At 45.8% G+C, this 11,319-nt stretch overlaps 1 protein-coding gene across 1 annotated transcript in view; it reads left to right on the forward strand.

The window, feature by feature from the left end:
- Nucleotides 1-11,319, forward strand: part of HDAC3 (histone deacetylase 3) — a 43,600-nt gene that overhangs the window by 12,814 nt on the left and 19,467 nt on the right. Inside the window, exons 3-6 of the mRNA XM_019506581.1 lie at nucleotides 7,645-7,787; nucleotides 9,891-9,972; nucleotides 10,325-10,381; nucleotides 10,469-10,524. Coding sequence (XP_019362126.1) covers nucleotides 7,645-7,787; nucleotides 9,891-9,972; nucleotides 10,325-10,381; nucleotides 10,469-10,524 — 338 coding nt within the window. The remainder of the gene's footprint in view (nucleotides 1-7,644; nucleotides 7,788-9,890; nucleotides 9,973-10,324; nucleotides 10,382-10,468; nucleotides 10,525-11,319) is intronic.

Here is an 11,319-nt window from a genome sequence, read left to right on the forward strand (position 1 = left end):
TGGAGAGCCAGGGGGGCTGCTGTGCCCTTTTGCTGCTTTTCCTCCAAGATGGAATAGCATTAGCTTGTGCATCATGGATTGCTCCCTTGAGGAGCAACTAGTCTTCCTGAACTCCCCTCCCCTTTGGGTTGTGTTCCCTTAGGGCCTCACTGACAAGCCTCCTGAGCTTGTCAAAGTCAGCTTTCTTGAAGTCAAGGACTTCTGTCTTGCCAGCTTTACAGCAGATGGTGAAGGTGATCAGCTCATGGTTGCTGTCACCTAGCTTCCCTTCGATCGTTAGGTCACTGATCAGGTTGCCCCCGGTTGCCAGTACCAGGTTGAGCAGCGCTTTATGTCTTGTTGGCCTGTAGACTACTTGTGTCAGATAGATGTCGTGTGTGCACGAGCTCTATCTTGATTCCTGCATCTAAGCATTTTGTGACCTGGTCATACAAAAAAACAAGGTTAGTCGGGCAGGATCTACCTGCTATGAATCCATGCTGGTTGCTCTTTAGCATTGCTTTCCCCACTGAACTTGCACAAATGTGATCCTTAATAATTTTTTCAAAGGTTTTCCTGAGGATAGAGGTGAGACTAATCTGTCTATAGGTACTCAGATCCATCTTCCTCCCCTTCTTGAAAATAGGGACCATGCTGGCCCTTTTCCAGTCCTCTGGGACCTGACTTGAGCACCAAGAGTGCTCAAATAGCCGTGCCAGTGGCCAGTTCCTTCAGCTGCCATGAAAAATGGAGAACATATTTTCTCCATCATTACATGAAATGGGATGCATAGCCATGGCTTAGAGTTCCAGGTTTTGATTGGATGCCAGGAAAAAATAATTTATAAACAGCTGAGGCATCCTAAGCAGCATGCCATGTGGGCCACACCAGTGCAAGCCATGGGCTTTCCAGGCCTCATGCTGCATAGGGAATCCTGCCCCATAACCACTGCACCATGCATGCAGGTGTTCCCCATCCCTCTACCTCAGCTGTGGCCATGGGATCTCCCATTGCACTGTGGCCTGCACTGTGCCACCCTGGAGCAGGGACAGGAAGGGAAAGACAGAGGAGGGAGGGAGGGAGAGCCTGGAAATCCTGGTGGCAGCTGCCGCTGCAGCCAGAGTGCTGGGGTGGGGGAGTGACAGTGGGGAGGGAGCCCAGGGGCCACAAATCAACCTTTTGCAGGCCACCAGCTGGACAGCCCTGCCCTAGCAGTAGCAGTGCCTGGAGGGTGCTTTAAAGAGTAAAAGCTGGAAGCCCAGGAAGCCTCCCCATGTAGACTGCTGGGAGATCAAGATAAAAACTTTTTCCTCTCCTTTATCTGTCTGCTTTGGGCTGCAATGTTCAGCAGCTGACTGGAGCAGAGCTCCACAACCAACTTAGTAGCAAATGAAAATTGATGTGGCTGGGATAAGTTTTGGAGGGACTAGGATAACAGAAAGGGGCATTTCAGCTCTCAAGTTTGTGGGGAAAGGGGGCAGAGGGAGATGATGCTGTCCTGGGATTACAGAACAGAGTGGAGAATGCTTTTTGTTTGCTTGTTTTTGTTGTTGTTTTTTTACCATGCTTCTGAGCTCTGCTGGTTCCATATGGGGCTAGAAAGGTATTTTTCCTCTCGTGTTGCTACAGGTGTCAGGGTTTTTTTTTCCTTCCTCAGAACCACTGACTGCTGGCTTCAGCCAAGGTTGAGGGTTTTGACTGGCATATGCAAATGCTGGTGCTGGGACTAAAAAAATCCAGAGGTTTTTGATTGATCTCTGGAATGTGTTACTGCTTAACTTGTGATAGATTATGATGTTTCTGCTGTTTTTGAGCAACAGGCCTTGTAGTTTTACAACAGAGTTGCTTGCATATCTTAGGAATAGGTTAGATATGCGCTTATATGAAGTGGTTTGGATAGGGGTGATCCTATCCTGCCTTGAGAAGGGGGTTGGACTAGATCAGTGGAGGGCCAACCATTTTGGCAAGCATGCCACAAATTAGAGTGTTTGACTCCAAGGCAAAGTCTTTGAGTCCAGGCCACCTGCCCCCTTGTTGCTGCTTTCCTCACTGCAGCATTGGGGAGGGGAACAGACAAATTTAGAATGACCCTCTAATAAGTAGGTTCTATACATGTAAAACTTGCAACAGTCATCTTGGATTCAGGTAAATGGTGACCGTCTATAGACTCACTAGGGGGGACCAGAAGGGTGTGGGGGAGACGCTGTTTCCCCTGGCGCCCGCTGGCATAACAAGGAGTAATGGGCACAAGTTGATGGAGAGGAGGTATAGATTGGACATCCGCAAAAACTACTTCGCAGTTAGGGCGGCTAGGAGCTGGAACCAACTTCCAAGGGAAGTGGTGCTGGCCCCTACCCTGGGGGTCTTTAAGAAGAGGCTGGATGCCTACCTGGCTGGACTCATTTGAGTCCCGTTTCTTGTTTTTGGGGTTTTGTTGTTCTCCCGCCCTGGCAGGGGGTCAGGCTAGAAGATCTACTAGGTCCCTTCCGACCCTTAATCTATGAATCTATGAATCTATGAAAATAAGTCCCACATTCTCCCCAAGTACCACTCTGTTTTCTTCCCCCTGTCGGATCTGCTGCTCTGCTTTCTACTCCCTGCCTTTTCTGCTGATGTGTTGCCTGCCCCCCCGCCCCATCCGTACTTGCCACACACAGGCAGCCTGTACCACGTGTGTCATATTCTGGATTAGATGACCTGTTTAGGTCCCTTCCAGCTGTACTTTTCTGTGATTTTTATAAAAAACAATAAAACCCCAAAGTGCTATAGTAAAATGTGTCAACAAATTAAAATTGGTGTAACTCCATATGGGCATCCATGCATAGAATAATACCAATGTACTTATAAGAGTATATTATCATTGTATAGTTATGCAGTTAAATTTACTGTGGAGACAAGCCCAGATAGTGACAAAACAGAGCACTTGTCTTTTGGATGTCTAACTTCTGGAAGTATGGTGATGCAGAAATGTGCCAACCTATCGCTTTACAGATTTTTAAACTTCAAGGGCTTGGTAGTTACATGAGAAAAATGGCTGAAGCACAATGTGATGCTATGAAATTGCAAAAATTATGTAGCACTAGGCAGCACCCAAACCCAATTTATCAAACTAAGACTGAGAAAATATCATACTTTGCTAAAAGAAAACATGAAAGAAAACTGCCAATTTTTGAAACAAAGAGCAGAAACATTAGGGACAAGACGTTGAATTACATTTTAAATTCAAAATCAGAAATTTGAACATTTGGAAATTTACTATTAAGGTCCACCCAAAAAGCTATTCCCACCACTATATGAATGTATTACAAAAGGTTAAAATGAAAATCAACAGACACCGTTCTATGCTGGAGAGTTGCTATCTATAAATAGATATCTCAAGTTTCAGAGATTCATCTTGCAGATAAGTTCTTTGGGTAAATCTAATATCTTTCATTAAACCAACTAAATAGTTGGAAAAATTGTTCTTTGCAAGTTTTGAGTACAAACACCCTTCTCTTTTGTACCCGAAAGCTTGCAAAGAACAATTTTTCCAACTATTTAGTTGGTTTAATGAAATGTCACATTTACCCAAATAATATTGTCTGCCTATGTCTTTAGACCAACATGGTTACAACCAACACCTCCAAAAGATGCATATTGAAATCTGTGTACTTCTGGACTTTTCCCTAAGTGGCATACAGTATTTGTCTGTTGATATATTAAATCCGTATGTCATGTCGAAGAACTTACTTGTGAAGCTAGATGACATATTGTGACAATAGTAAATTGCCCTATAACAGTTTGTGATTATTGTATTTACCCAAATCCAAAACGCCCTTGAATTTAAGACACCCCCCCATGATTAGAATTTATACATTGAAAAATTATGAATTTATTATAATTTTCCATGTATAGAATCTAATTGGAGGATTGCCTTAATTTTGTCCCTGTTTTTGCAGCAGGGAAAGCAGTGGTGGGGGAGGCAGCTTGGGCAGGCAGCTTGCCCCCTGTGATCTGTTTTCCTCCTGCCCTCCCCTTACCTTTGCTCTGGTACAGGCATCTAAGATGCAGCCTGGGGCACGGCACAGAGCCCCAACTCAGCCACCTAGGCCCCCCAGCAGCAGTGCGGAGCTGCTAGGCTGGACTGAGGCCATGTTCCGCGCCCCAGGCTTTAGTGCAGATGGAGCTTGCTGTTGCTGGAGCAAGGGTAAGGGGTAGGTGGTGTGGGACAAAGGCTGCAGAAGGTGACCATGACAAGGGAAGAGGAGGGGACCCAAGGCTGTGGGAACAAGTGCCCTGTGTAGGGGAAAGGTTGGGCGGGGGGCGGTGGGGGCTGACAGCTGCCAAGGGGAGAGGCAAGGGGTGCAGAGGCAATGAGGCTGCAGGCATCAGATATGGCTCCAGCACAGGTTTGGGGCTACAGCAGCTGCCTGCCCCTGTGCTGCCTTATATTCTATTCCAAGCAGGGTGGCTTCCCTGCCACCCCACCTCACCCTACCCCCACTGCATGTTAAAGGGAGGAGGTGTAAAAATGTTATCTTGGAATCAAGTAAATATTGTAACATAATATTTATCTCAATATGGGATAGTGTTTTCTGTGAATATTTTAGTTTACGTGCCTCCCATTGTAGTGGATGGTTTGAGATGGGCTATACTAGGACAAATAGATGACTCGAGATGATCACATCAATTTTTCACTTAGAGGAATGCCAGAAACACTAGCTCTGATTCCAGTTTCCTGTCAGAGTCTATAGGACCAGTTTACTCAGAGAAGCCAAAACCCACCTGCAGTAAAATAAGCTTCCTGAAGACCAAAAAATTCACCAGGATTTAAGAGACTCACTTGGGGGAACAAGGGAAAAAATACAGACTGAAGTATATTCAGACAGCAAACCACACAATACCCACTAACTAACCAATCTGGGATAGCAGTACCTTAAGGTTAAGGATGAAAAGACGGCAAGCCTTGCAAACATAAAATATGTCCAAGGCTGAGTTAGTGGCACCATTGAGAGGAAAGGAAGGAGGGAGGGACAAGGGAGGCTTACGTTGGATAGTAGGAAAATCTTTCTCACTAGGAGGGTGGTGAAGCACTGGAACAAGTTACCTAGAGAGTTAGTAGACTCTCTCCATCCTTGGAGGTTTTTAAGGCCTGGCTGACAAAGCCCTGGCTGGAATGATTTAGTTGGAGATGGTCCTGGCTTTGAGCTGGGGTTGGACTAGATCAGCGTTTCCTGATCTTTTCCAGCCCAAGGCACTTACATTAATAAAAATGTTCTGCGGCACACCTGTTAAGGCATTCCCATCCTCGTACCTATTATAGCTCATTCCCTTGGCAAAATTTTGTGGCACACCTGTTCATTTCTGACAGCACACTGGTTCTGACTAGACAGGGAACTTTAGAGCTTTAGGGGAAGAGTGAAATGAGGAGCCAGAGTTAGATGTTTAAGGACTGAAAGCCCTATTTGGAAAGCTGAGACTTGGATGAGGTGCCCAGAAAGCAGGGGGAAGGTGAGGAAGGCTGACACAGGGACAAGCTAGAGCGGGCAAAGCAGCAGGTTTAGAACCTCTAGAGCAGTGTTTCTCAACCCATGGGTTGCAACACAAAAGTGGGTTGCAAGAATATATGAAAGGGTCATGAACAGATTTTAAAAATGAATTTTCTTTTAAAGAAGAAAAATGTGGGAAACTGGCTTTTCCTGTGCAGTGATCCTGCTGTGTTGCATCTTAATAGCCTTTTTTCAAGCTGAACATGTCTATTCTTTCAGTTGCTCTTCATGTAACTTGCTTTCCAAGCCCTTTATCATTTTTTTTGCCTGCCTATCTTTGGACCCTCTCTCAGCTTGGCCATGTCCTTTTTAAAACGTGGAGCTGAAAACTGCACATAAAACTCTATATCAGGTGTTGGTAACATTTTGTAATGGGGGGCTGCTTTAACAGAGATTAGCTCCAGGCACAGTCTGCTTCCAACCTAGCCTGTGCCAGAACTGTCATTGCCACTCCCCACAACAGTGCTGCCACCGCTGCTTTTCTCCTGCCTGCCATGTGGGCCAAGCCCTCTGTAACTGAAATGTTGCTGAAGTCCCTCAGTTCTGTGATGAGAGATTAACAACCTCTAAATGCTCTAAATGGAGCCTAACCAGTGCTGAGTGAAGAGGCTAGTACGTCTTCTGATACCTTCTGGGCATGTCTACATGTGCGCTTTAATACGCAGTAGCCTATTGTACTGCACGTTAAAGTGTCACAGCAAAAACAGTGCTAGTACACTAATGCGTGGTAGAATTCGTCTACTGTGCGTTTAGCATCACTAAAAAGGTGTTAGCTTTTGTTACTGTGCGTTAGAGCAGCCTAATGCACCTTTATGTATAGACAACCAGACTGTCCTCTATGATGGCCACCCTATCAGGAGCTGCAGGGTAGCTCCCCAGAAGTGCCAGGCCAGTTACCTCCCCAGTAAAAGGCAAAGAGGGGTGCCTCAAAACCCCAGCCCCAGTATCCCTCGTGGGTTCAATCTGCACAGGGGGAGCCCAGGCTCATGAGAGTCCTGAGGTAGGGCCCAGGGTGGTGGAGGGATTTGGTGCAGCGCCCAGGCTCTTCATGAGTCTTGTGGTCACAGAGGCCCTGAGAGGGGGCCAAGCATGGCTGCAACCTTCTGAGCCTCACAGGGTGTAAGGCCCTAGAGTGAGGGGGCTAGGCATGGCTGCAACCCCCTGAGCCCCACAGGGTGGAAGACCCCAGAGGAGCCCTAGTGAGAGGGAACTGAAGGCTGGGAGCCCAGTATGTGGGGCAGGGGCTCAGTGTGTGTTTATGTATGTTTATGTAGAGTTGCCCGGAACAGGGCCAGGGAAAGCTTGACTTGGGTTGGGAACTTGGCTGGCCACTACCCAGGTGAGGGCCATGAGAGAGGGCCCAAGAGACTGTATGTCTGCCACCCAAGGCATGATCCGGATAATGGCCCAAGGCCTACGGGAGCTGATCCAAGGGGGAGCAGGGTGGAACAAGTCAATGTGAGAGAAACCCTGTGAGCGGGGGTGGAGTGTGAGAGGCCCTAGTGAGAGGAGGGCAGTGTGAATGTGCGTGTGAAAGAGGCCTGACAGTGAGGGCTAAGCTTGGTGAATAGCAGGAACTTATGATGCCATCTGTGAGGCATGGGCCACCATGTAGGGAAGGTTCAGAGCGGTGGATAGTGCCCCCTGGCATCAGGGACTGTAATGGGTAGTCTCCTGCATTTTCCACCAGTTATGGGAACAGCAAAGTTCTGGCAGGCGAGACTGGGTAGACTGCCCTATAGAGACAGGTGGGCAGGCCGACTCGAGACTCAGCTCTAGGGTTGCCCCCTGTCACAATCTCTAAAGGTTTTGAAAGTGTACATTTTGATTACAAGGCAAAAGTTAAGGCTTCAGTAATTTTGAGTAGCTGTAGCTTTCCATTATATATGCCTAATATTGTTAACTTAGTTAAACATGTATCTTAAGTGCAAATTTGGAGAATTCATGTTACAAGAATGTTCATTTGAAATCCATGCCTGAACATAGTGAGACCAAGCACAAAGGGGAGCGGTTTCACACTGACACATCAGTTTGAGGTGTTTATCTATTTGGAGTTAATTTGTTGGTGAGAATTCCATAAACCAAAGTCAATTGAGCTTTGAGTAGATACTGATTCTTGTGTGTCCTTCTCTTGGAGGTTTTTAAACCATACCAGGCATCCCAGCATGATATGTGTCGATTCCACTCAGAGGATTACATAGACTTCTTGCAGCGAGTGAGTCCCAACAACATGCAAGGATTCACCAAGAGCCTCAATGCCTTCAATGTGGGTGATGACTGGTGAGTATTCCGTGCCATGTAGGTGAATGGGAAGGATTAGAGTTAAGAAAAGGACTAGGACTAAGAAACCTTGTAAATTCCACAAGATTTCTTAGAATGGTGTATATCTGTCTGGATTTCAGAACAGGCTGAACGAAGTCAGTTCTCGAGTATATATGCTATGTTATAGACCCCCTGTAGATTTGGAGCTGCTGCTGACATAGGCCAAACTGTGCACTGATTTAACATACGCTAAATGTATTGTTCTTCCTGTCCTTTTTTGTTTTCATGCATTTCTAACCCATCTGGACTACTGCGTGTGGTTCTCGTCACCAGTGTTCACCAAACATGAATTTAAAGTGGAATAGGTGCAGGGAACAGCTTGCTACATGGGTCAGGGAAACAGAGGCCTATCCAATGGGAAGAGATAAATGGGCTTGGCTTGTTTAGCTTAGCAGAATTAAAGCTGAGAGGGGATATGACTGTCTTAGGGTGGAAACAGACATCAGTTTTTGTTGCTTTTATGTTGCCATAAAAACTTCTATGGTGGTAGCAAGGCCAAGCAAACAGATGTCTATGTCCCTTGTTATGTCACAAATATATCTGTGATGAAGGTAGCGTCAGTAGGTGCCACCATTTAGCAGTTGGTGTCTGCTTACTGTATGGTGCAGGGCTGCCTATACTCTCCAGCCACCCTAGGCTGGTGCTCCAGGGGCTTGTGTGGCCTAGTCCTGTGCACCTCAGAAATACCCATATAGGATCAAGCCCTTCAAATGTTGGGCATACTTGCCCAGGTTTCCCTGCTTACCAAGACACATTCTGAAGATCCCAGGGACATATCTAGGTAGGAGGGGAAACCTTAACTTTCCCCGTTTACAGATATGTGTCCTGGAGATCCCAAAGGCCTGACTTGGTAAGAGGGGAAACCCCAGTCCCTGACTTTCTTCACTTACGGAAATGCACCTTGGAGATCCCAGAGGAGTGTCTTGGTAAGCAGGGAAAGCTGGGCAGGTGCTCCCAGGACTTTCAGGGCCTGATCCTGCACAGGAATTTTGGGGTATACAGGACTGGGCCCCTTAAGCCCTGGGAGTACATGTTGTCCTTTGTCCTGCCCATTGGTGCTGCAGGACAACAGGTAACATGTTTCATCACTGAAATGGATTATCTGTGCCAGGGCACATCCTGGCATAGTTAATCCACTTCATGTGATGAGGTCTGTTTTTACCCTTCTGTAAATAAAGGAGAGAAATAAATGCCAATGAGGGGGAAGAGCTATTTGTCTTAGTATTGCCCTTTAGGTTAAGGAGAAATGTATATCAATTAGCAATGAATAAATTTTAAACTGGAAATTAGTCATTAGAGGAGTGTTCCATTCGTAGTAGTGGAAGCAAGAAATCTAACTGGTTTTAATACATAGCTTATGAGTAAGCTTGTATGATGATGTTGCTTGTGATAGCCGGGGACTGGACTATATAACCTAGGAGATCACTTTCAGTTCTTTGGTCCTGTTGTCCAAAAATCCTACTGGCTAGAGTAAAATTGGGTGATGAGGATGGGGCGCAATTTAATGCTACTGTGAGCAAGAACAGCATGTATCCATGGATACAGTTTGCTGCTTAAGGCCAAGGGGCTAAGAAGTACCTTCAGAATAACAGCCTATAGCCCTAAGGGAATTGGTGTGAGAGCAGACATCTGGAACTTTTGTGTTATCTTTTGCTCTTATGCTGTGTGAAGTCCTGCTCTCTCCCTGAGATGTGGGCTTTGTGTCTTCTCTTTGTGATCATCCCCCTGAGACACACGTGGCATAGGGCAGAGTTCATTATGTAGACTTTTCAATCTCCTGAGCCTGTTGTATATCTCCTGATCAAGGTGGCTTCATGGCAAACTACCCATCCAGCTTTGTGATTGCATTGGGTGTGCTTCCTGCTGCACTTTGTGTACGAGTGGGGTTCAGATGTTTGCAAATGAATTCCTTTATGAAAGAGAGTGTTCTTTAACCTGTTTGCTCTGTTAGCCACTGAAAACATCATCCTGGTTTCATCCCTGGACGTCTGTGTCAGGAGTTGGAAGGTAGAGTTTGCTTCTGTTTGAATTGTACATAATTTTTTTTTTTTTTTTTTTTAGCCCAGTATTCCCAGGCCTCTTTGAATTTTGCTCTCGCTATACTGGGGCCTCCCTACAAGGAGCAACACAGCTGAACAACAAGGTATTGCTGAGTTGATAGGTTTTTCCTCTTCATACTACTGTTGGACAAAAGACCAATGCATGGGTTCAGCAACCAAGATCTTTATTGAGTGACACACATGGATCAAGTGGGGCAAGGCACTGCTTTAGTACTGATGTTGCTAACACTGATCCATTACTACATAAGTAGCTCAACTTGAGGGCAAAGTTGGTACTTCTAAAGGGTATGGAGTAGGAGTGAGACAGGGGAGAATGCTGTTATTATAAGCTAGTCTTGGGGTAGGATTAAAGTTCCTGCTGTCTGGCAAGCATGGTATTAGGATTGTTGCTACTTTGCTGTCATCTTTAAACTAATTTATTCCTCCTTTGTTTAGATCTGTGACATTGCAATAAACTGGGCTGGAGGTCTACATCATGCCAAGAAGTTTGAGGTAATGGATGAAATCTAAGTATGTGTCTCGCTGAAGCCAAGCTTTTTGGTACTCTTCTGACTCCATTTTATTTTCTTTCTTTGGTAGGCTTCTGGATTTTGTTACGTCAATGACATAGTTATCGGGATTCTGGAACTGCTCAAGTAAGGACCTGGTGTGAATACAGCTGCTGTACTATTCTGGATTGGAAGTGGTGTTGTGCATGTAGGTCGGGGGTGGTATTGCTGTGTGATGGTGCTGCAGTGGCAGCATGGAAGCTGATCTTTATATTGTAAAAGGGATTTGCTCTGGTTAACCCTTTGTTGATAAATATGAAGCAGTGTTCATCAGAGGAAAACGTCTGAACCATTTGTATAAACTTACTGGATTGGAAATTCAGCTGTACTGGTTTGGGAAACAGATGTAAGTATCATATGCACAGCTTGAAGGGACCCTCTGCTTTGGGCGGAGTATAGTTATGATCTAAAAAAAGGGATTCCAAAGAATGGTGGAAAAGCACTCAGAATTAATCAGGAGCTTTTGTCTCTTCCAAGATTCTGTTTTGATCACCCCAACTCAAACAAGATATTGCAAAATTGGAGGTGGTTCAGATGTGAGCAATGCGAAGTGTGGGGAGCCAGATAGGGTTCTAGAGTAAGAGACTCAAATTAGTGTTGCATAGAAGTAGTTCTGGAGGTGGAGGTCGCTGTGCACTTTTTGGACCCCATGCATCCCTCCAATCCTCTACAAGCTCCCTGTATATCACCTCCCATACCATCTGTTTCTAGGACTACCTGTAACTTCTCCAGTGTCCTCCATGCAGGGGTATGTCCCAGCAGCTCTGTGTTCCTGTTCCTTCCCTGTTTCTTTATGATACAGCTCTTGTGGCATCCCATGCCTCTTCCTTCCTTCTCTTTAGTCCCATATCAGGTACTGTATGCCCCAAAACTGCTCTCCCA

This window comes from Gavialis gangeticus, unplaced genomic scaffold (genome assembly GCF_001723915.1).
Source record: "Gavialis gangeticus isolate Ggan-Ray unplaced genomic scaffold, GavGan_comp1, whole genome shotgun sequence".
Classification (NCBI taxonomy): domain Eukaryota; kingdom Metazoa; phylum Chordata; order Crocodylia; family Gavialidae; genus Gavialis; species Gavialis gangeticus.